The 26304-nt window shown below is 40.5% G+C and overlaps 1 protein-coding gene across 17 annotated transcripts in view; it reads left to right on the top strand.

Moving 5' to 3' along the window:
• CWH43 (cell wall biogenesis 43 C-terminal homolog) overlaps positions 1-25355 on the top strand; it is a 60611-nt gene extending 35256 nt beyond the window's left edge. For 7 of the 17 annotated variants that reach the window (XR_015165425.1, XM_086405809.1, XM_086405807.1 and 4 more), the window contains 4 exons: positions 4028-4172; positions 8946-9007; positions 12970-13125; positions 16528-17059. Coding sequence is in view for 15 of the 17 variants with exons in the window: in XM_086405809.1 (XP_086261935.1) it covers positions 4028-4172; positions 8946-9007; positions 12970-13125; positions 16528-16606 (442 nt within the window). In the remaining 2 variants the exon portion in view is untranslated. Of the gene's footprint in view, positions 1-4027; positions 4173-8945; positions 9008-9167; positions 9268-12969; positions 13126-16527; positions 17060-24767 lie in introns of those variants that run through there. The other 10 variants (XM_086405810.1, XM_086405808.1, XM_086405805.1 and 7 more) reach the window with 5 other exon arrangements.
• The last annotated feature ends 949 nt before the right edge of the window (positions 25356-26304 follow it).

The raw sequence follows: 26304 nt of genomic DNA, 5'->3' as shown, positions 1-26304 counted from the left end.
GTATAAGCATTCAGCAATCACTCCACTGAGCTTAAATTGCAGTTGAATTGGGTTTATCTTTTGAAAAATAGGCATTTTTGTGTTTAAAGCTGGCAAGGTCTCAACCTAAGAAATAGTTGAACACACTCCTTCCCCTTTTCCCTTTGCTTTCCCCCCGCTGTCTCCTTTAATCCTTCTAACCTCCTCTGAAATGTGAAGAATAGACTTGAGACGGAAGAGAAAACGAAAAGACGGCCCTCAAATTGTTTGGAAAAGAGCACGGAAGAACTACCTTTTCTAACTCTATTAACCATCTATTTAAATCTCTGTAACTAACAATATACCTCTGCTTGCTAGCTTACTCTCGTGATTTAATAATGATGACAACAACAGAGGTAATGATAAGAACAAACATCTATTGCGGAGCTGTCACTTCAGGGAGGGAAGTGGTCTGGTTAAATGGCAAAGAACAGGAAACTCCAGAACCTGAAATCAGACAATCTGGTCTGAATCCTAATTCAAGGTGTATCCGTCACCAAATTTGTTAACTACCGTAAGTCTCAGTTTTCTTTCTAAATTAGGAGCAATAATCCTACCTATTTCAGAGGATTCTTGTGGGAATTAAATAGGATATATTTATGAATAGTTTTATCATGAAAAGTATATGACTAGAGTCACTGCTCAGTTAATACTGGTCATTCTTATGAAACTAAGTTGGACACCTCTAAATGTGTGGTACCTTGGGCAGCTTAAAAGATTATTTATCAAACACAAATCAAGCATCTGTCATGTCCCAAGCACAGTGCTCGGTGCAGTCTTTTCCCTTAGAGCCTTGGCTCTTGTCCATGCCCAAGTGACACGAGAAAGTTCACACTTCAAATAGTTTGTAAAGTCATCATTACATATTTCTGTTTGCCACTGTTTTCTATAACACTACATAAAATTTTTTATTCTGAATAAATATTTAAGGATTTCACTTTCTAGTGATTATGGCTTATAAACATGAAATCAGATTAATATTAAGAATGAACTACAAAATGCTTATGCATGTTATCAGCTGATTCAGTGGGATTTCTAAAATTACCGACTATACAAATGTCTTTACAACCAATTAACAGAAAACAGTGGCATTCCTTAATTATTTAGGTATACACCATAACTAAAATTGGTATTATTTTAGGTAATTAATTGAGTCACCACTTAATTATTGTGTGTTTTTCCTCCCCTATAACAGGCAGAAATGTACAAGGAAGAACAAATGTACAAACCCATACAGAACCTGTAGTCTGTAGTTATAGTTTTTGTTCTGTTGTAAGGTAAACTCAGTGAGTTATATTTCCCTTGTCTCTGAAAATCAGATAAAATCAGTTTTTTTCAGCCCACATTATAGGGCTATTGGGCTGATTATACATCAACAGATAAGGAAACATAAAACATGCATTCAGTCGCCCTCTGTTTCTCCCTCTCTCCTAGTCCCTCCTCCTTCTTCCTTTATACCTATATATACATACACATTTTAATTATTATCAGTGGATGAAATTTATCTCCTGAGAAAATGTAAAACCAAATTCATAGATTATTTTCTAGTGATATATTGCTAAAACATATTTGAATGAAAACTCTATCTGTGGAGCAGTAACTTTGGTAGGCTCTAGACTTGATTTGAATCCCGGCTGCGGGTGTGAAAGGAACAGAATTCATTGCAGACCTAATGAAGGGACTACTTACAAAGATGTTGGAAGGGTCAGGGGAACAGGTAAGAGACGCTAAGGTACTCAAACACTAGTTAACAGTGGAGAATCATTACGATACTTAGGGCTGAAGGGACAGAGAGATACTGTGTTCCCAGAGCCCTCTTTGATCTTGAATCAGAAAAGGGCCACCAGGCATGAAGAATGCAGCTCCTGGAGAAGAAATATCCCAACTTCTCTCTCTTCCTTACCTGTTCATCTCCTGCTGGTGCCTTCACTTGACCAGACCTCACTGGTAATTAGCAGACAAGGGAGCCCATGAGATGAAATCTGCTGGGATCAGCCTCCAGGGCATAGAGAAGAGTTGGCAATGGATCTGGGCAAAGATGTTCAACAAATGGTCATTCTTTTCACTCTTCTACTTCTTGAGACATCTTTTGATAGTGCTCAGCTGTCTGTGCATAAGAATGGATAAGTTTAGACCTGTCTTCTACTTCAGTGAGTTTTCTCCAATCTTCTCAGTCCTTGGTGATCTCTATCTTCCTTTCCCACTGCTGTTTCTTAACAGTGATGTATTAGCTGTCTCCTGCTTTCCAGGTGGCTCAGTGGTAAAGAATCTTCCTGCCAATGTAGGAGCCACAGGAGACATGGGGTCAATCCCTGGGTTGGGAAGATCCCCTGGATTCTTGCTGGGCTAATCCCATGGACAGAGCAGCCTGGCAGGCTATACAGTCCATGGAGTCGCAAAGAGTCGGACATGACTGAGCAACTGAGTGTGCACATTAGCTGTCTTACTCTCTAAATGCCTGTGTTGGTCTGCTGCCTGTTTGCGCTTGGATCCATTCCTGCTTCATCTCCCTTCCAGCTACAGATTGCTGGAAACCACATTTCCCATAGTCTGTTGCCTTCTGGCTTCTGAATAGGTTGAGCCAATGTAATGCACTAATGCAAGGCTGGAGGGTTGGAGGAGAGGAGGAGATAGAGTATTTCTCATTCCCTCTCTCTGCTTTCTTTGTTGTCTCTGGCAGCAGCTGAGTCTCCACTGTGGCTCCAACTCCTCCTTCAATGGTAGCAGATTCTTCTAAGTAGCCTTCTCCATAGTACCATTTCGCATCAGCTAGTACCAGCTTGTGGATTCTGGGAATATCATCTCTTCCTGTTGTCCCTCTGGCCCTCGAGGTGGTAGTCGTTTCTCACTCAACTCCAGTTGCCTCACTGAGTCCTATTTGGCTTCCTGTCACCTAGTAGCCAATCCCCTATATTAAATTCACTTTGTTTGAAATGCCTAGAGTGGTTTCACTTTTCCTCTCTGGATCATACCAACTGTGATGTCCCTATTTTTCCCCAGACTGATGATAACCCCCCAAAAGCTTGAGGTACTTGCCTGATTGTCAGTTACACGCTTAGAGTGCTCAACATAATAAAAGCCGCTGCTTAGCTAGTGTTTGACCAGGAGAGCTGTGGAGGCTTTTAGAAAGTGTTCAGTTGAAAGAGTTGAGTAGGTTAACAAACTGATGTGTTCTGTGAATATTAGGATTCTCCCTCTTACTCCTGATTTTTTTAAACTACTAATCTTTAGCTCTAATACCAATGACCAGGTTTTAAGATTATTAATATAATTTCCTCTGATGAAAAGTTGAACAAATGCTGCTTTTAGTTATTTAGATCTACTCGATTCCAAATGATCTGTGGGGAAAGGTTATATCATTCTTAGTCAAAATTTTACCAGCTGCTCAGTTGAAGCACAATAGCTGTCTTGCTCATTTGCATAACAGTCAAAGCTGTGGTTTTTCCAGTAGTCATGTATGGATGTGAGAGTTGGACCATAAAGAAAGCTGAGCACCAAAGAATTGATGCTTTTGAACTGTGGTGTTGGAGAAGACTCTTAAGAGTCCCTTGGACTGCAAGGAATCCAACCAGTCCATTCTAAAGGAACTCAGTCCTGGGTGTTCATTGGAAGGACTGATGCTGAAGCTGAAACTCCAGTACTTTGGCCACCTGATGCATAGAACTGACTACTTGGAAAAGACCCTGATGCTGGGAAAGATTGAAGGCAAAAGGATAATGGGATGACAGAGGATGACATGGTTGGATAGCATCACCAACTCGATGAACATGAGTTTGAGCAAGCTCCAGGAGTTGGTGATGGACAGGGAAGCCTGGTGTGCTACAGTCCATGAGGTTGCAAAGAGTCAGACATGACTGGGCGACAACTGAACTGAAGTTAATGTGTCCTAATACGAATTATTCTGGGTTTGCACACTGTTTGAAGATATTATTTGGGAACTTAGGTACCTAGTATTTTTTTAAATTGTTTTTCACATGCAATAAAGAGGTATATTTTGGCATTTTTTCAGAGATGACCTCGACAGGAAACTTCAAGCTATTGCTGTTTCAAAACTACTGAAAAATAGCTCTGAGCAAGTGATATTTCTGGGATATATCACATCAGCACCTGGTTCCAGAGATTATCTACAGCTCATTAAACACGGCAATGTGAAGGTAACACAACCTTATTAGGTGTTCTGGTTTCTTAAATAAAGTGATGTTTCTTCAGGTTGCAAAAAACCCAACCCAACATTTTAATATGTATCTTGATTATCTAACTGCTGCATGGAAAACTACCAAAACATACTGGCTTTAAAAAGCATTCATCTCTCTGCTCATGAATCTGCAAATTGGACAAGACCCAGTGGGGATAGCTCATGTCTGTGGCACACAGAGAGATGGCTCAACTGAGGACTGGAGGAGCCCTTTTGCAGATGACTCATAAGGGGCAAGTTGGTGGGGCTTTTGACGAGGAGCTCAGCTCTGGCTTTGGACTCAGAGTCCTGGTTCTTTTCTATAGCCTTCTTGGGCTTCTTTCTTGCATGATGGCTGAGTGCTAAAAGTGAGTCCCAAGAGACCCAGGAAGAAGCTGTAGTGTCTTGTATGACCTTGTAAGTCATATAGGATCATGTCTCTCATCATCACAAGCTTGCTCACATTCAAGTGAACAAAACATAAACCCCATCTCTTGGTGAGGTGAGTGTCAAATTCACATAAGAATATTACATGGAAGGTGGATTACTGTAGCCATGTTTAGAAAATACAATCTGCCACATTGTGCAAGTTAATCATGATGAGGGTAGAAGATAATATGTCATATAGAGAGGCTGGCTGATCAGTGTCACTAAATGACACTGAGTTTGTCCTTTTCTGTTCAGGTCCCAAATGGTTGAATTTGTTGGTGTATCCAGATATAATCATGCTCTGGGAAACTGACAGTTAAATCCTTGAGATATATATACACTAGAATGTTAAATGCAGCATTTTATTTTTATTTATTTTTTTAAAAATAGCAATGGGTCTTTTTTAAAAAAATTATTTTTGTGGCTGCACTGGGTCTTAGTTGTAGCACTTGGGGTCTTTGATCTTTGCTGTAACGTGTGGAATCTAGTTCTCTAACCAGGAATCGAACTGGGACCTCCTGCATTGGGAGCGAGGCGTCTTAGCCACTGGATCACCAGGAAAGTCCCAAGTGCATTAATTTATAATGAGAAATGTAATTGTTATATTTAGTTAAGCCCTATGTACATTTCTTGGTCCTTTACGTGTCTCTTTTTAGTTCATTGTCTTGAGAGAATATCTGCAAACAAAAAGGCTTATCCATCTTATCAAGTGCGTAGAGAGACAGGTGAGAGAGTATGGCATGATGAGAGTTTTCTGTATGTGAGAAAACAGAATGACAGTGGCTTAAATAAGAGGTATGTTTCTCTATGTGAATGTCTGGGCAGGTGATTTACTGCAAGTATGGTACTAGGGGGTATTGAGAACGTGCTCCTTCTATTTTGTGGCTCCACATTACAAGGGCTCCACTCCCAAGTTTGCTTCATGTTCCAAGATGGCCATATCCTTGTTCTAGTTAGCAAGATAGAGGAAGGGATAAGGGGCCAGGAGCATATACAAGTTATCTCTAAGACAAACTCCAACACTCATACTTACATTTTGTTGATTAGAATTTAGTCATTGGCCATATCTCACTGTTCAGGAAATTGAGAGATGCAGTGTGCGTGCGTGTGTGCTAAGTCGCTTCAGTGGTGTCCGAGTCTGTGTGACCCTGTGGACTGTAGTCCCCTAGGCTCCTCTGTCCATGGGGATTCTCCAGGCAAGAATATTGCAGTGGGTTTCCGTGTCCTCCTCCAGGGGATCTTTCTGACTCAGATCAAACCCTCATCTCTTACGTCTCCTGCATTGGCAGGTGGGTTCTTCACCACTGGTGCCGCCTGGGAAGCCTGAGAGATGCAATATTTAATTTTTTTTCTTTTTTTGTAATTGAAATATAGTTTATTTACAATGTTGTGTGAGATTGCTTCTCTTGTTTAAATTTTCTTCGTTGGAATATACTTGCTTTACAATGTTGTGTTGGTTTCTGCTGTACAGTGAAGTGAATCAGTCATATGCATACATATATCCCCTCTCTCTTGGACCTCCCTCCTAATCTACCCCCATCCCACCCATCTAGGTCATCATAGAGCACCGAGATGTGCTGCAATATTGAATCTTGATACTCTTAAACCTAGCTAAAAACCATACAACTTTGGAACGGGGCAAGGCAGATATTAGGGAGATGAGTTAATCTCTGTCCTAGTGGATAAGGCAGAAGTGGAGTCAAGGTGGACTCCTAATTTTGGCTTTGGTCAGAGGGAGGGTTTATGATGGTGACACATTATTATAGAGAACCCGTAAGGAAGGAGAGGTTTGCAAAGAAGATGGGTTCAGGTATGGCCTGAGTTGAACAATCTGTGGGATATTAGGGGAGATGTCTACTAGGCAGCTGAATATATGGATCTGGAACTAAGAAGGAAAGTCAGGATCAGAAATATAGATTAAGGAGTTGTCATTGTCTAGTTGATTATTCCAATTGTGGGAGGGGACATTGTTGCTTACAGAGTTAAGAGACTTGCCAAAGGAAGACCAAAGAAAATCCCTGATAGAATCACCTTTAGTGTGGCTCTCATGAGGGTAATGGGTGAAGGAAGAGAAGGGAGAGATTATCTCAGAAAAGAGATTAAGTAGAGATCAGAAGAGTAAGAGGAAAATCTGAAGAGTGTGGAGTCACAGGGGCTGCATTAGCTATTTATCACTGTGTATCACTGTGAAAGCTACAAGCCTTAGTGGCTTAAAAAGAACAGTTGATCTAATAACCTTGTGACTCTGTGGGTCTGCAGAATGGTGTTCTGTTCTTGCCTGGGTTCACTTGTTAGCTGGTGTCCGTGACTGGGGGTTCTGACATGTCCCCCACTCACATATCTGGGCCTTGGTTCCGGGTGCTGGCTGCTGGCTGGGCCTCTCTCTCCATGTAATCTCTTCATACACTAGCCTACCTGGTGTCACATTTACCAGCTTTGTGACCTTGGGGCAAGTTACTTAACCTTTCTGGTTAACCATCTATAAAGTAGGGATAATAATACCTATCATGGGGTTGTCATGAGGATGTAAGATAAGATAATGTCTAAAAAGCCCTCAGCTTTGTATATAGGATGCACTCAGTAAGGGGTAGCTATATATTTGTATTATGTACGTCTGGCTGTATGTATAAAATCATATTAGATAAACATGTAAGTATATGGTCTATAAAGTACAAAACATTAGACAAGATGATATTTGGCAAGTTTAAGAAAAAATTGATTGTATCCTAGTAAGAGAGGGAATGTGTGTGTGTGTGTGTGTGCAGGGAAGAGGAATTTTATTTTATTTTAATTTAATACTCTATTGGGTTCCACTGTCATGGTCAGAAGCTGTGTCAAGATTGGCAGCAGATTCTTATATAACTTTTTCTATTAGGAACTTTATTAATGCAGAGGGGAATTTTAATCATAAATGCTTGAGTGAATAGATATTCCTCTTTAAGAAATGAGTATTTAAATTCTGCAGTCTTAAAATTTGAGAGCATCTTTTAAAAAAAACTAGTAAAATAAAAGATTGGAAAACATTCTTAATTGATTATTCCCATGACATACAGGTAAATAGCTAAATTTTTATCTCTTCCCAAGGCAAGCCAGAGCAATACTTTTAAAATATATTTGCTTTTTTCATCATTAAAATATTAGAAGAAAAAATTTTTTTTGCCCTGCTGTATGCCATGTGGAACTTCCCCAACCAGAGATTGAACCTGTGCCCCCTGCAGTGGAAGTGCAGAGTCTTAACCATTGGACCACCAGGGAAATCCAATTTAAATTTGATTTTTAAAATATATTACAAATTTTCTGTGTATACAAAAGTCATATTGTATGTGTGTGATATGTGAATAATAGTAAAGATTAATTAACAAGAATCCACAGTTCCCTGGTGGTCTAGTGGTTAGGATTCCAGGCTTTCACTGCTGTGGCCCAGGGATTCAACCCCTGGTCAGGAACTGAGATCTCACAAGCCACACAGAGGGGCCAAAGAAGAAAAAACTAGCATTTATGTGTCCACTACCAAGCTGAAGAAAAAAATTTAGAAATACAAAATAAATTATGTGTATTCTTTTAGTCATTTAAAAATATTTTTTAATTATATTTTAATAGTAAAATTTAGTCAAAATAGTAAAAAGTCAGGTATATTTTTTAAAAGATGAAAATGAAGGTTTCTTTAGTATAAAAACTCCATGTTTAGAATTTTCCTAACATATAATAGCAACAAATGCTTATGTTCTGACTTTCTATTGAAAAATAATGCTGGTCTCAAGCTTTCTACATCAAAGAGACTCATGATTACTCCCAAAATGTGTGTTTTTCCAATGAGTCCATTTAACGAATACAGACTGAACTCTTGCCAGACGCCAGGCTTCATGCTAAGCACCAGGGAGCCAAGGTGATTAAGAGGCTCTCTGCTCAGGCAGGGGAGAGTAGAGACTATAAACAGTTGAGCAGAATGGTGTAGCTGGTGGACCTACAGGACTACACAGGATGACCGAGGAGCCATGTGATCAGTTCTGCTCGGGATGCGAGACTCAGGAAGCTGTGGGAAGCCAGGTGCTGTGTAGTAATTCCCCATTTACTTGCTTACCTCCCTCTCTAGACCACCTTCCTGTTTTACTAGGGGCTAGAAGGGGAAAAGGTAGGTGTTTTGGAAGTATCTGTAGAATGAATAAACAATTTGGACCTTAAAACATCAGTAGGAGTCAGGTGGAGTAAATAGCATGTACAAAGAAAGGCATGTTTATTACTGCATCTCACACATTTCCCTGGCAATTCAAAATAGAGCACTGTTTTTAATGCTTTAAACATTCTCTTCTCTCTCCATCATTAGGATATTGACAGCACAGATCAAGACAGATGGTGTGAATACATTATGTATCGAGGGCTGATCAGGTAAGCATAGGTGTTTGAGAGTTGTTTTTCTGAATCTGTTATTACTGTGATCTTTTGGGTCTATCCTGGAAAGAAAAACTTTAGGGAAGCAATTAATTAATTTTGTTACTTTTCATAAACATTGATTTGGTTAGTTACCCAATTTAACATTTTTTTTCAGGGCATGGCCTAATGATTTAAGAAAGAGTAAATGGCTAAGCAAATCAACTTCAATTATACAAAAAGGATACTGTGTAAGCTGTTAAGCATGATAATTGTTAACTGTCAGAACATGTTAGGAATGGCACCAGTTTTAACTGTATGACATGGTAGAGACAGCATGAAGCCTGGGCTTGAATTCCAGCTTTGTGGACTTCTGATCATTAATCTTGGGTAAGGTGGGGTCACTGCCATGTTGTGGTGAGCTCTCTAGGTAGATTATATTTTTTAAAAAAGATTACCCCATATAAAAAAGTGAGCATTATCCATATATGTAAAATTCCAAAATAGTACAGCTGAAAAATCTCAGAATTCAAGCATGTAACTGTAAATCTGTTTTGAAGGCAGTGTTTCTTTAAACAAAGCAAAGGGCGGTTTAATACCAAAAGAAAAAGACTGATATCTCAGATTGAAAATACTACTTCTGTTTAAATTCATATTAAAGTGGTTGCTTTAATGAGGGTATTAGAGTCTCTAGAAAGCAGTTTATGATTTAGATTGAAATAGGTATAAGTTCAAAATGTAAAAATTGTTCGTTGCCAAGTAACAGGGGTATTTGTAGTACCAGTGCCCATTATAAGTAATGACTGGGCTCTGTTTGTACGTTTGTGGCCCAAAACCTTCTTTTTTTCCTCCTTGGGAGAGTGGGATGGCAATATTTTTGGACATATATATACATACATATGGCTTCCCAGGTGGCACAGTGGTAAACAATCTGCCTGCCAATGCAGGAGACTCTAGAGACATGGGTTCAATCCCTGGTTCAGGAAGATCCCCTGGAGTAGGACATGGCAACCCACTCGAGTATTCTTGCCTGGAAAATTCCATGGACAGAGGAGCCTAGAGAACTACAGTCCATGGGGTGGCAAAGAGTCGGACATGACTGAGCGACTGAGTGCAATGCGCATGCACACACACACACATGCTTATAGTGACTATGACTGCGAGAGACGGTATCTTGATCTGCTCAGGTTGCCATAACAGAAATACAATGGACTGGGTGTCTTTAGCAACAGAAATCAGTTTTCGTATGGTTTTGGGGACAGAGGGAAAGAGCGTGCATGTTCTGTGATATCTCTTCCTTTTGCTGTTGTTTCGTCACCAAGTTGTGTCCAGCTCTTTGGGACCCCATAGACTGTAGCCCGCCGGGCTCCTCTGTCCATGAGATTTCCCAGGCAGGAATACTGGAGTGGGTTGCCATTTTCTTCTCCAGGGGAGCTTCCTGACCCAGGGATTGAACCCACATCTCTTGCATTGGCAGGTGCATTCTTTACCACCAAGCTACCAGGGAAGCCGATACTCTTCCTATAAGGACACTAATCCTACTGGATCAGGGACCTACACCACCTAATTTAACTTAATTACTTCCTTAGAGGTCCAAATGTGGCTGCACAGGGGAGAGGGTGGGTTTAGGGCTTCAACACATGAATTTGGGGGGAGGAGACACAAACATTTAGTCTGTAACAGATGGGAAGGTAATTTTGAAAATGTCAAAATTAATGCAGTTAGGGACTACTGTTATTCAGTTTCTGTCCAGGAAACCAATTCTATAAACTTTACCTGGATCATCTAATTCAATGCCCTGCTCTCAGTAGGCACTTAATAAATACTTACTGGACAACAATGAAAGACTCTGTGCTTTGGTAGAAGATTTAGATTGTCAGGTTCCTTATCTTCAATGGCTTTTTGAAGGCAGAATCTATGAAATGGGTTAAACTTTGATCTTAGAGATTTGGGAAATAAATGACCTAGATTTACTAGAGAGAGTGACGTTGAATTACAGGGAACTACACAGAATTGGGACCTGAGCTTTTAGACAAATGCATTAACCTGTCAGACAGCTCAGAGCCACATCTGATGCTGAGGCTGTGCTTCTCTCATCTGCTGTGGTGGGCAGGCTTGCTTCTCCACTTGTTCCAGCTCTGGGTTTCTGTCTCTATTCTGGATGGAGCTACAGGTTTTAAGTTTTCCTCCCTCTGCCACTGTGGCCCAAGCCCCTGCTGGTCTTTCATCTAAATTACCTCTGTGCCCTTCTAACTGGTCTCTCTTCTTTGACTGTTACCCTGATGTCTGCTCTCTACACCATAGCCACTGCATCTCTGCACAATGCCCCATCTCCCTCTCAGAGAAACTCTGAAGTCTGTTAGGAAGGCTTTGCATCATCTGCTACCCCATGCAAACTCAGGTTCCCCTTACGTACTCCATTCCAGTCACTGTGGAGCTGGTTCTCAGAAAAGCCAAGTACATTTGACCTCAGCACCTTTGCATTTGCTGTTCCCGTTCCCAAGAACACCCTTCCTCCAATACCTGTGCGGCTTGCTCCCTCACTTCATTCAGCTTTTTGCTCAAATGTCACTTTGTCAGAGAGGTATGCTCTGACCATTGATTATAGAATAACAGCATTTGCCACCTAGTGTTTTCTGTACTCTGTCCTCTGCTTGTTATCCCACAGTATTTGGGTACTTATCACCATACATATATACATATATTTGTCCTCCTCAATTAGAATGGAAACTCTATGAGGGCAAGAAATTTGTTTTAGTCACTGGTTGTTTCCAATACCTAGAACAATGCCTCCATGTAGTAGGGGCTTGAAATACATTTGTTCTTTGAATAATGAACAAATGAATGTATTTGTTCTTTGAATAAAAGTCAGACTGAAGCTGACTTTTAAAGAGGCAAACTATAAATAAAATTAATTCTTGGCTGTTCATGGTTCCCCCATTTTTCCATCTGAGCTTCTGATAACTCTTTGGATAACATCTACAAAGTGCTTTGAAATTCCTGGAGAACTGAAAGCTTGAAGCAAAAGCAGGATGTACATTTTTTTCCCAGACATTAAAAATGTGCAGTTTTTCAGACGTTGTTGTTCAATTGCTAAGTCATGTCTGACTGTTTGTGACCCCAAGGCCTGCAAGCACTCCAGGCTTCCCTGTCCTTCACCATCTCCCAGAGCTTGCTCACACTCATATGCACTAAGTCAGTGATGCCATCCAACCATCTCATCTTCTGTAGCCCCTTCTACTCATACCCTCAAATTTTCCCAGCATTGGGGTCTTTTCCAATGAGTTGGCTCTTTGCATCAGGTGGCCCAAGTATTGTAGCTTCAGCTTTAGCATCAGTCCTTCCAATGAATATTCAGAGTTGATTTCCTTTAGGATTGACTGGTTTGATCTCCTTACTGTTTAAGAGACTCTCAAAGAGTCTTCTCCAGCACCACAGTTCGAAAGCATCAATTCTTTGGCAGTCCAGTTCTTTGGACCACCATAAGGAAGGCTGAGCGCCGAAGAATTGATGCTTTCAGCCATTAAAAGTCTTTTCTTTAGGTGTTTAATTGTGAATGAAAATGTGCATGTGATCTTTATAGTTTTTTTTTAAGGTAAAAAAGAATTTAGGACTATGCTTCTAAATTCTGGAGGATTTTGCTCCTAAATTCTCCAGGAATTCTGGAGAATTCCTGCTACTGACACAAAACAATTATGTGAGAGGCAATTTGTATATATAGAATATTCGTTAGTTACTATAAAAAAGTAGAGTAAGGTTGCCAATTATGTTAATTAAATCTATGAGCATGCTCTTTATTCATTTACATCATGAAAGAAATATTTTGGTAAACATTTAGAGTAGTAAATCCAGTTCATTCTAGTGATATACAGAGTTAGAAATGGGAAACTGACTTATTAGTGAAGGTATTATCTGCCAGATCTCATCAGATTTCAGTATGATGGTAAAATCTTTACAAACCATTTCTGTTTCTGCCACAGATTGGGTTACGCAAGAATCTCCCACGCTGAACTGAGTGACTCTGAAATTCAGGTAGCTAAATTTAGGATTCCTGATGACCCAATTAATTATAGAGACAACCAGAAAGTGGTCACAGACCATATGGAAGTTCCAGAGAAAATTCACTTCAATCCCAGGTGAGTGAGTTCCTTTATGTGAACTAGAGCTATGAGCTCATGCATCCCCTCTAGGGACCTAAATAGTACCTCACAGTGAGCTACCGATTAGATTCTAGAGGTTTATTCACATAAGGAGCTTTTGGTAAACTTTATAACATCTCACTTGGGCTGAAGTTATGGTCCCTGCTCTCTGAGACAGAGAAGCGTGCTGAAGTCCCAGCCTCAGGCACAAACGACCACATGGTACCATACTATCACCACTGTAACAGCTAATGTGAAAGTGTTGCTGCGTCCCAGACCCTCTTCTAGGTGTGTCGTGTGTTATCTCCATAATCCTCATTGGACCGGTACTCTTGTTATGCCCGTTTTGGAGGTAAGGAAGCTCAGGCTGAGGAACGTAATAGAACTGCACCAGGGTTACGTGGCTAGTCAGTGACAGAGCCAACAGACGGGAAGGAGGCCTGTGGGCATCACTGGGTGCTGTGATTCTCAGTGGTGGCTGCACTGACACTCACCTGGAGAGCTTTTAATAACTCCCTCTGCCTGGTCCCACCCCAGACCAATTCATTAGAACTTCTTGATAATACCTGGGCTTTGGGTTTAAAAAAAACACCTTTGCAGGTTATTCTAATGTGCAATTAAGATTGCGACTATGGAGAATGGATCATTCATTTCCATTACAGATATTCCACCCTGTGAAACATATTGGGTGCCGTTTAGTTTTAAATAGAGGTTATCTGAGAAACTTGTTTGCAGAAAAACATGTGGTTTGGAGTAAGTACTTTGTGCTTCTCCCATGACTGGGTAATGAGAGGCAATATCTGTCTTAAAGCAGGCTCAGAATGAATCATATATTCAATACATTGTTAGTATTATTTGACATTTCTACTACTTTTACCAGTTAATAGCTATAGAAACATCTCAGACCTCATTTTGTATGGGGAAAAATGACATTTAGGTATTCTCTTTTTTTCCCTGGTCTCTCCTTACAACAAGACACAACTGTACGATAGTGTAGGCAGGGAATTTAAGGAGAGCTCTAGCCCAGTCTGGATTTGCTTCCGTCGCTGTATTTGACCTTGCCCTTTGTAACTGCAACGTGCTTGTGAAGAGCATGGGCCCGGAGTGAAGCTGCCCAGTTGCGAGCCTCAGTCATTTCAGTAAACAGCTGGGCAACTGTGGACAAGTTGCTTAACCTCTCAGAACCTCAAATCTCATTTGCAAAATGGGAAAAACAGTAGTGCCTGACTCTTGAGGTTTTTTGAGCTTTGAATGACACACAAAGTTCCTAAAATACTGCCTGGTAAATGCTTCAGAGCCAGTAGCTGCAATGGCGGCAACAATATTTGTAGCAGTAACAGTAGGAGTGAAATAGAAATCTTCCCTCCTTTTGTTGACTGGGTGAAAGCTGCTCAGTCCTGTCCGTATCTTTGTGACCCCATGGACTATACAGTCCATGGAATTCTCCAGGCCAGAATAGTGAAGTGGGTAGCCTTTCTCTTCTCCAGGGGATCTTCCCAACCCAGGGATTGAACCCAGGTTTCCTGCATCGCAGGTGGATTCTTTACCAGCTGAGCCACCAGGGAAGCCCAAGAATACTGGAGTGGGTAGCCTATCCCTTCTCCAGCAGATCTTCCTGATCCAGGAATCAAACCTGGGTCTACTGCATTGCAGATGGATTCTTTACCAACTGAGCTATCAGGGAAGCCCTTTGTTGACTGAGATGACTTCTTAAATGGAAGCTCAAAGATCTGGGAAGAAAACAAAATTTTCCTGTTTCCTTATTCTCATATTAGGAGTGCTGAGAAGTCCAAATAAAGTGTTTTTGGCTAATCACAACTGCAGATTGGTCCAAGCCGACTGTGAAAGGGTTTGATCTGCTTTCTCACTCAGTTTAATTATGAAAATAACAGAAGCATAAGTAGAAGGCCTGCTTTAAGATTTCTTGTTATAAAAATGTGTACATATGAAAATTTATAAAATAGAAATAGCCAAAGAATACCAAGTTTAAAAAAATCCCATTCCTTAATTCAGCAAATAGCCATTGAGCATCATGATGCCAGTACCATGTTAGCATCAAGATGTGCTGGAAACTGGGGACAGAGTGGTGAATAAGACCACATATTTGTCCTGTGGAGCTTATGTTCTAGGGGGAAATCAGCAATTCAAAGATTATCACTGGTAATATTTTTGGATACATCTTTGCTTTTTTATATGCATATGTATCTATATATATCACACAAATATATATGTATATGTATCTATATTGGCTTCCTGGTGGCTCAGACTGTGAAGAATCTGCCTGCAATGAAGGAGAAGTGGGTTTGATCTCCGGAATAAGGAAGATCCCCTGGAGAAGGGAATGGCTACCCAGTCTAGTATTCTTGCTTGGAGAGTTCCATGGGCAGAGAAGCCTGGAAGGCTATAGTCCATGGGGTCACAGAGTTGGAAATGACTAATGTTTTGACTTTTTATGTATCTATATATCACCCAACTTTGTAAATTTATGAAACATACATGTGTGTATGTGTTCATTCTATTTGTTAATCTAATTTTTTTCATCCAAATAGTATATGAACTTCCTTCTATAAAAAAGTACTCTTCTGAAGATATTTTTAATGATTGCGTAATATTCCACTATATGGCTATACCAAACTTAGTTAACCAATTGGGTTTTTGTACCTTTAGTCTTTCATTATTATAGAAAGTCTTCAAGGGACTCTCTGCATCTTTGGGTATATCCTTGATTACTTCCTTTCTACTTGGTCTAGTTGTGGAATAGCAAAAAGGTTATGCAAAATTTTAATATCTCTTATTTTTGTTTTGTAATGTCAAAGTATACAGATCTCCTGTCTCCTACATTATTGAGGTTATTTGGATATTGCAATCACTGATGAAGAAAAGGGAGTCATGGCTTCCTTTCCAGTGCCTTTTGTATTTCATCATACCAACCAGAGCTATATAATTACCTAAATATTCATTGGTAAAGTAAATCATTAATTTGTAGAACCTGAGCACTGTAGACTTCAAAGTTGCAAATGTATCAAAATAGATTTTATAGATCCATACATGTAACATGAATAACTTCCTTTCAACTGTAAAATGGATATTATTCCAACTGAGCATTGGGAGAAAATCCAGACTTATTTTTCATAAATATTATCAGCCAATAATTCTTAAACAGTTGTGTTTGTGGACTGATACGTAATCATGGAATGAGGACTTTGAAGGTTAAACTTAATATGCCTTTTCCAGAGGCATGAATCCTTTTTTCCCCCTATTCATTTGCTGTTTTATAAATTAATCACATCTCTGCAGGTTTTATGATAGATAAGTAAGCCACAATAGATTATGGTTGAAATTTTACATAAGAACCTAACTTTTGGATAGTGTTTACTTATGGATTACTTTTTTTTTTAGATTTGGATCCTACAAAGAGGGGCACAACTTTGAGAACAATCATCATTTCCATATGAGCACTCCCAAATACTTTCTATAAACCATTTAAAACAAGAATTCACTGACTGAATAGGCCCAAGGAAAAGAAAACTATTATAAGAAGAAGAGATGAACTTAAGTGGGAAGATACACACAAAAAACCCCCTCAATTTTGGAAAAATACAGTATCTACCCAGTGGGAAATTCTATCAGTATAATGTATGTGCTAAGTCGCTTCAGTTGTGACCAGCTCTTTGCAACCCCATGGACCGTAGCCTGCCAGGCTCCTCTGGCCAGGCAAGAATACTGGAGTGGGTTGCCATGCCCTCCTCCGGGGGATCTTCCCAATCCAGGGACTGAACCTGAATATCTTATGTGTCCTGCAATGGCAGGCGGGTTCTTTACCACTAGCACCGCCTGGAAGCCTATCGATATAATATATGTTGCTAAATACGAGCATTTTTCCAAATTGTTTTTCTTAATTTTTTAAATAAAAAAATAGAATGTGGGGTAATCTAAGAAAGTTTTACTGTGAGAGAGAGAATAACAAAAATGTCTTAAGTTTTTAATCCTTAAAAATAGGAAATGGATTTTTTTTTTTTTTAATGAGCTGGAAGTATTACTTACAAAAATCAAGTAGCCTTAAATCCCTCTTGGGACAAAGCAGGGGGAAAATCTTTAAAGATTAAGTCTAATTGTTAGAAGAATACTGTGTACATACAGCTGCTGAGTCAGCAGCTGCAGCATGCCTATCTCCATTCTGCCCTGAGCTGTGATAGAATCGTGTCTCTACTCTGTATTTACATCCCTTCTTGGCTGTACAGGACACACTCCCTTGATGTCTCTAGTCAGGGCACACTCCATTAATGTCTCCAGTCAGGCCACCAGCTGTCAGGGAACATATCTTTGCACACAGAGGGGTCCCACAGAGAATTTTCTTTCCACCGCCAAGCAGGTGGGTGATGGGGAGAATTCAGCCCAACAGCATCATCTCCCCAGGGTACAGTGATCTGAGTGTTGCCTAGGAAGGCACACATACATCTTAGAACTGGAGAGGGCCCTGCGTGTTTGATATTTGGGAGCAGAGATAAAGATTATAAGAGAATTTCCAAAAGTTCGATGTCACAACCTAAGGAGGTTCCTTGGATCTATTTAATTGAACAGTGTTGAGCACATGGCCATATGTGAAACATGATGTCGCTATGATGGTTTTAAAAATATGTCCACAAGTGATTTGGTACTTTCTTCAAAAGGTAGGACCTAATTGGCCTCTTTTTGAGGGTGGGGTAAACTTAGTGACTCACTTCTTTTCTTTAAAAAATTTTTTTTTAATTGGAGGATAACTACTTTACAATGTTGTATTGGTTTCTGCCATACATCAGCAGAATCAGCCATAGGTATAGACATGTCCACTCCCTCTTTAACCTGCCTCCCATCCACCCGCTCCCACCCCTCTAGGTTGTCACAGAGCACCAGGCTGAGCTTCCCGCACTATACAGCAACTTTCCATTAGCTATCTTTTTTACGCATGGTAATGTATTTCACTGCTGCTTTCTCAGTTCATCCCACCCTCTCCTACCACTGCTATGTCCATAAGTCTATTCTCTATGTCTAAGACTCTATTCCTGCCCTGCAAATAGGTTTATCAGTACCATTTTTCTAGATTACATACATATGTGTTAATATATGATACTTATTTTATCTCTGACTTACTTCACTCTGTATAACAGGCTGTGACTCACTTCTGATGAAGCCAGGTGCCACGTTATGAGCAGCCCTGTAGAAAGGTGGGGAGGGATCAAGGTTTCTTGCCAACAGCCATGGGAATGAGTCACCTTCCACCTCCAGCCCCAGCTAAACCTTCAAATTGTATTTCAACCCCTGTTCACATCTTGACTGTAACTCACGAGAAACCCAAGTCTAACCACCTGGCTTAGCTGCTCCTAAATCTCTGACAGATAATAACTGTTGTTTTAAAGCCATCTGTGCTTAGGTCTTCTTCAACTTATGATAGGGTTATGTCCCCAAAAAACCCATGTAAATCAAAACTGCATTTAATAATCTAACCTACCAAACATCATAGCTCAGTCTATCTTAAAGGTACTCAGAGTTTTAGCCTACAGTTAGCCTAGAGTTGTGCAAAATCACCTAACAATGGTTAGATTCCAGACTGAGTCTGAATGCCTGAAAACCAGGAGTGCTGAGGGCTTGAAAAGGTCAGTGTTCCAGCTCAAGTAATCAGGAAGGAAGAAAAAAGGGTGAATTCCTCCTGCCTCCACCTTTTGTTCTATTTTAGGCCCTCAGTTGATAGGATGATGCTCACCTACACTGGAGAGGGCAATTTAGTGTGTCCATGGATTCAAATACTAATCTAATTCAGAAAATGCTCAAAGACATACCCAGAAATTATATTTACTTTGGGTACCCTGTGGCCAGTTGACATGAAAAATTAACTATCCCACTGACATGACTTGGGTTGTTTTTTTTTCTATTGTGGCTTCCTGAGGCTTGTCCCAATTCTACTAAGTAAGACTTTTTACTTTAACAAGATCCATAGGTGATATGTGTTCACATTAAAGATCCAAAGTCCCTGATTTTGGTGGCCCCGCAAAATCTCAAACTCTGAACTGAGATGAAGGTGATTCTTGATGGCTCATGCCCCTTGACACCTGGCAAAACAAGGAAATAAAGTAAAATATGATGAATAATCCTCTTAGGAGGAAGATAACAGATCTCAAAAGATTTCTATAAATAATTTTTTCATATACAATGTCTAGTACACAGTCAAAGATGACAGAGCACGTAGAAGATAAGACACCATAATCCATGATCGGCAGAAATAACAGACGAAAGGAAACAGACTTACTGATGTGGATTCCAGCTTGTGGATGAAGCACAAGCTGCAATCAAGATTGCCAGGAGAAATATCAATAACCTCAGATATGCACATGACACCCTTATGGTGGGAAGCGAAGAGGAACTAAAGAGCCTCTTGATGAAAGTGAAAGAGAAGAGTGAAAAAGCTGGCTTAAAGCTCAACATTCAAAAAACTAAGATCATGGCATCTGGTCCCTCATAGCAAGTACATGGGGAAACAGTGGAAACAGTAAGAAACTTTATTTTCTTGGGCTCCAAAATCACTGTAGATGGTGACTGCAGCCATGAAATTAAAAGACGCTTGCTCCTTGGAAGAAAAACTATGACCAACCTAGACAGCATATTAAAAAGCAGAGATATTACTTTGCCGACAAAGGCTCATATAGTCAAAGCTATGGTTTTTCCAATAGTCATGTATGGATGTGAGAGTTGTACCATAAAGAAAGCTGAGCATCGAAGAACTGATGCTTTTGAACTGCGATGTTGGAGAAGACTCTTGAGAGTCCCTTGGACTGCAAGGAGATCAAACAGTCAATCCTAAAGGAAATCAGTCCCGAATATTCACTGGAAGGACTGATGCTGAAGCTGAAGCTTGAATACTTTGGCCACCTGATGTGAAGAGCTGACACATTGGAAAAGACCCTGATGCTGGGAAAGATTGAAGGCAGGAGGAGAAGAGGACAACAGAGGATGAGAAGGTTAGATGGCATCTCTGACTCAATGGACGTGAGCTTGTGCAAACTCCAGGAGTTGGTAATGGACAGGAAAGCCTGGCATGCTGCAGTCCTTGGGGTTGCAAAGAGTCAGACATGACTGAGTGACTGAACTGAACTGAGGTATGGGATTTATCAGATATAGACCATAAAGCAACGATGCTTCCTGTGTTCAAGGTCTTAAAAGCTAAGCTTGAACATTCCAGCAGGAAAATTATACTTTTGTAAAACTATACGGAGTGACACAGCCCATTTGAAAAAGAAAAGTTCTAGGACTCAAAAATACTATAAAACCACTCTACAAAAATACACTGAAATGAAGAATTCAGTGAACTGCTTTAACATCAGAACAGACAAATATCTGAAGAGCTGGGAGATAGGTCTGAAGGCATTCAGGTTCACCAGCGGAAGGCTCCCAGGGAATAAGGATAAGGGGAAAATTCCAGCGCAACTGCTTAATATTTGCAAAGACACTATCTTTGTTCTCCATTTAAATAGACACATATTTAATAATCTCTTTATACCTTCACACCATAGTGTGCTTTGTGCAAGTATACATCTTTAACTAGTTGTAACAAAAAGTTCATGGAACCCTGATAGTATGTAATCCCCCTTAACCTGATAATGATCATTCCAATGCAAGTCCAGGAATTCAGAGCACCTCTAACTAGCTCAGCCTTACAGATGCTTGCTGTTGCTGAATCCTGGGGTACAGTAAAGGCCCTAATGTTTTGAGTGGGGTGAGGATGTGGCTAACCACAGTTTCTCTGATGACTGAGCCCTTCTGAGAAGACTCATCTTGGAATAGGAGGCTGATGCTGGTTGTAAACTGGGGTAGGGACAGAGGGGGAAGGTTGCTATCCTGAGACTCAGGAGACTGCTTTGGCGACTTTGATAATGTAAATGCACTTGGAATGATTGGTAAATGGGTATAATATGTCAATCCAGCAAAATACAATATGTTTTTAGTTCTCCTTACTTTAAGGGTTTCTGGGGAAATCTATAGACCTGGCTCCTCTTCACATCCAGCTTACTGGGTAGAGAAGGTATACAGATTCTTTATGTTTGCACTGTTTCCTAGCAGAGTAAAACACAATATAAAGTTTTCTGGGTTTTTTTTCCTAATTTGTTTTTTTGCAATAACAGAAAATCTCTAAGGGTAACTCTGTAAACATTTTCTAACATTTCTGGCAATTTTCCACCTACATTTTTTTTTTTTTCTTTTAAAGACTGAGCTTGCAAGCAAGACAACAAATTTCCCCCCCCCCCCAGATTCCTTTTAAATTTAAGATGAGAATATATTTGTTTCTTGAATAAGCCCTTAAGGGAACAGGTACAATGGATTGAGTGTTTTTGTCTTCCCCAAATTCATATGTTGAAATCATAACCTCCAATGTCATGGTATTAGAAGGTGAAGTCTTAAGAGGTCATAAGGTCATGAAGGTGGAGCCTGCATGAAAGGAATTAGTGCCCTCCTAAGAGACAAAGGAGTATTCTCTCTCTCTTGCCTCCACCATGTGAGGATACAAGGAGAAGAAAGCCACCTGCAAAACCAGAAAGAGGCTGTCACCATACACTGGATCTGCTGGCACCTTAGTTTGGTACTTCCCACTATGTGAGAAACATTTGTTTTTTAAGTCACTCAGTCCATTGTACTTTGTTATAGCATCATTAACTGACCAAGGGAACAGGTCTGATAATACAGTGACTGTACAGTCTATAGATTGAAGAGGATAGAGTCCCATGCGGGGAACGGAAACACCCAAATCTCTCCCCCTACTTTACAGTGGACATATACCTTAATAGCCAATGTCTCCTCCACTCTGGAGACCAGGCTCTCCCTTTTTTCCCTGCTTTCTCTCCAACCAATTTTCTCATTTCTCATTTTGTTTTTGAATTCTACTACACTTTTTAAATGATCAAATGGATTATGAGGATAATGGAAGAGAATAGAAATGAGAAAAATGCTGACCTGCTGTATTGTAGAGTGGTAAAGATTAAAGATAAAATGAGATAAAATTTCTTATTTTATACAGCTGGGTCAGTAGTTATTTCAATCTCAGTGTATTTGGGAAGCATCCGATTATTTTAGCCATAGCTTCTTATGAGCTAATAATGTAGTCTCTGTCTCCCTTTCTCGCTCTCTTAGTTAGAACACTTTAGTCAGTACCAAGGAACTCTGAGTTAATGCCTTGAGCTACCTCATTATGTGAGTAGCTAATAGGAGCAGTAACACAGTCAAGTTATTTCAGAGTAAAGACATTAAAGAAGACTCTAGAAGGGGAACCACCTAGTCAAACATTGATTGATAACACAAATAATCAGACAACCTTAATAGACTATAACTTTTCTCTGCACTCAATGCATAGGCATAAGAGGCAATTCCTAAGAACATATGCCCCTTTCAGAATCCTGAAATTGATAATCACAGGGCTGGAAGGGAACCTAGAGATCATGTAAATTAGTTCTCTTTTCAGATGACAAAATGAATTCAGAAGCTAGGTGCCTACACAAGGACATAGCTAAGTAACAGAAAAGCTGAAACAAGAACACAGTTTTCTTGACTCCCTGGTTCAGCACTGTGTGTTCCATACAATATCGCCTCCCATAAAATTTGGGATTGAGAGGGGAAATATTTCCAGGGTATATCATGAGTATCTGATGGACAGTCCATGCTTCTACACCATAAAAACTGATGCACCAAATTGAGTTATGTCTGTCTGTCTGCCACACATCTCTAATCACAGATGGTGACCCAATCCTGGACTCACCACCCTACAGGGACATTCCTGACCTTCCACCTGCATCTCTGTTTCTCCTTCCTTTCCCCCTCCCCCCAGGCACCAGAACAGGGCCTGTATCACTGGTGGAGGAGATTCCTTTCCCAACCATTTTTTGGACCTCATTTCTTCCTTTCACTCTATTCATCCTGCTCTCAGCAACACCATGGAAACTCTGCTTGACACACCGCCCCCCACACACCCTACCCCACCATCTTGTTGAGACACTCTGAGCAAAGGTAGTCCAAACCCATTTGCTGGCTAACTTCATCACCAGCTTTGCCTGGCTGGCTGGTTGTCTGTTAGAATTCTTCCTTTCCTCTCTTACTATCCTTTACTAATCTACTCCTCCAAGGTCATTCCCTTAAGAAGGCAGGACCTTGTCTTTGTTGGAGGCTGGAGGATAGAGACTCAAGATCTCTCCTGTGGCCAAGAACATTTAGCTCCCTCTGCTCACAGCTGGGCTCCTTCTTTGAGGCAAGTGTCCACCTCTGCCCAGCTTCAGATACAGTGACTTTTTTGAAGAATTAGGCCAACACTTTACAAATATTTTGATGTATGCAGCCCTATAAGTAAAAAAAAAATGAGCATACACTCTCAATATATTTACTTATAACTTCCATACATGTTACTACTATTAACCCATATGTTAAATATAAATAAAACTTAATTGATCTCCAATATTTGGGGGAAAAAGAAATATAAATTGTCACAAATACTCTTTGCAGATCCTCCTTCCTCCCACCACTCCCCAGAACTGCTGAAATGGACAGTGGATACTCTGGGAGCCACACCTGGGATGAGTCTGTGTTCAGTAATAGTAATAATGATCACTGCCACATTTTGAGCCCTGACTATGTACCAGACATGACAAGTCTTTACATAAAATGTCCCATTGAATTTTTTTTTTTTCCACACCATTCAGCATGTGGGATCTTTAGTTCCCTGACTAGGGATCAAACCCAAGCCCCCTGCAGTGGAAGGGCAGAGTCTAAGCCACTGGACTGCCATGGAAGTCCCCCACTTAAATTTTGCAGGAGCTCCATGTGGTAGGCACACTCAATTCTCAGGTTAATGTTGAAGAACTGAGGCTTAGAGGTGCTGAGCTCTGCCCAGCATTGACACTAGCAAGAAGCAGGGCAGAATCAAAGCCAGGTCTCTCTGACTTGAGGCACACCTTAGGCACTGTGCTGTGCTGCTTCAGGGATGACAGCAAGCTTTTGAGGTCTCTGCTCTGTGCTGAGCACAGGGAGCCAGGACACAGCCTCTGCCCTCGTGAAACTGCCATCCTACTTGGGGTCTGACATCCTGGGGGCTCCCTAGATCTTACTGAAAAGGGTTTGATCAGGCTGAGTGTATGTTATGAGGCTTAAAAAAAGTTCACAGCATAGAATTGGTTGTAGAAATTTTAAAAAACTTTAAGATGTACAATTATGCAGTATTATAGCACATTTGGAACTCTGTTGCCTCTAAGTCTTGGAATCTTATCATTTATAGCTTTATTTCAATGGGAAAATGTACTCTATTGAAACACTCAACTTATAAGCTTTTTAATAAATTAACTTTTCATGATTTTTTTAAAGAGTTTAGACTTTCCAAACAACATACTAAGACAAAGTTATTATAGCATTTAAGAAAGATCAATGAGAAGCATTGATGAAAATTTCAGATAATTAGAATACCATCTTTGAATACTCTGGTTAATTGAGATCATTGCTTCAAAATACTCTAAGGTGAATATAGTCATAGGAAAAGAAATCACTCCCCCAAATTCCTTAATGAAATAAATAAAAGCCTGATGACATATTCTTTTCCCAGCTGGAACTAACATTAATATCCCTTACTCACAAAGCCCTGCTTCTGATTCTAAGTTGCTTCAGTCGTGTCCGACTCTGTGCAACCCCATAGATGGCAGCCCACCAAGCTCCCTCGTCCCTGGGATTCTCCAGACAAGAACAATGGAGTGGGTTGCCATTTCCTTCTCCAATGCATGAAAGTGAAAAGTGAAAAGTGAAAGTGAAGTCGCTCAGTGTGTCCGACTCTTAGCGACCCCATGGACTGCAGCCCAACAGGCTCCTCCATCCATAGGATTTTCCATGCAAGAGTACTGGAATGGGGTGCCATTGCCTTCTCTGCACAAAGCCCTGGCTCCCATCGAAATAAAGAACTAGAAGCTGAATGTGTTTCTCTTCATTTCTACCACAGATGCCTGACGGCAGTTGACTTTGCATCCCTCAACAGGAATGGCAAATGTCACAAAATTAATCATTGTAAACACCTGTGTTCAGAGACTGTGTTCTTTTATCTAATATTGACAAAACATGTTGCTTTGTAGTCTGCAAATCCTTTTGCACCTGCAATTTCTTTTTGATTATAGCAGTCACCTTTTTTAGCTGATGTCCTAATAATATATTATTGTATAATAAACTATGTCTCATGATTTTGTGGTATTGACCTAAGACAAATAGACTGCCAGATATTTCTCTGGCAAAGGTTTATTTATCCAGGTTTATTCTGGATCAGCAGACAATTGCAATTTGGGGTCTGTGACCACGACAAGCCACATGGAAGTCCCCACATGGCAAGGGAAGGAGACCACTTGTATAGAGGGGAAAAGGGAGTTGGGAGTGCTATAGTAAACATTCCAAGGCTGAGCCTTGCCAGGAAAGAAGAGGAGTCTTTCTTCTTCCTGTGGGTCTCTGCTATTATCACAGGGCATGAAAGCATCCCCTTCTGGTCTCCTCACTTTAATTGTATGAGTGCCTTAGTTGCTCAGTTCTGTCTGACTCTTTGCCACCCATGGACTCATGGACTGTAGCCTGCAAAGCTTCTCTGTCCATGGGATCTCCCAGGCAAGAATACTGGAGTGGCTTGCCATTCCCTTGTCTAGGGGATCTTCCCATTCCAGGGATCGAACTCATGTCTCCTGCATTGCAGGCAGATTCTTTATGATCTGAGCCAGCAGGGCAGCCCCACTTTAATTGAGGTTTATTACATTTTTATGGTGGGTTAGAAACTTAGCCAGAACTTAGCTGGACAATCCTTTTGTCCCCTGTGGCACTGTCTGAGTCACTTGCTGGCATATGGATGGTGGCTGGGCTGGACCAGAGGTTCCTGGCTGGCTTTACCCATGTGACTGTATCTTGATGAGGAAGGCTGGAGAGGAGGACTCATCTGAGTCTCTTAGCTGTCCTCTCTATGTTGAGTAGGTGGACTTTATATATGGTGGCTCAGAGCTCCTAAGCGAATATTCCAGGGGATAGAAAATGGAAGCTTCCAGAAGACTAAGATGCAGGCTTGGATAGAACAGTCACTTCTGCCATATCCTATTCACCAAAGTAGTTGCTAAATTCAAGGATAGGGGACCAGGACCCCATTTTCAATAGGAA

The sequence above is a fragment of the Bos grunniens genome, chromosome 6 (assembly GCF_055505025.1).
Source record: "Bos grunniens cultivar Pamir isolate PY7600 chromosome 6, Bosgru_T2T1.0, whole genome shotgun sequence".
Classification (NCBI taxonomy): Eukaryota; Metazoa; Chordata; class Mammalia; order Artiodactyla; family Bovidae; genus Bos; species Bos grunniens.
This window is presented reverse-complemented; position numbering and strand designations above follow the sequence as displayed.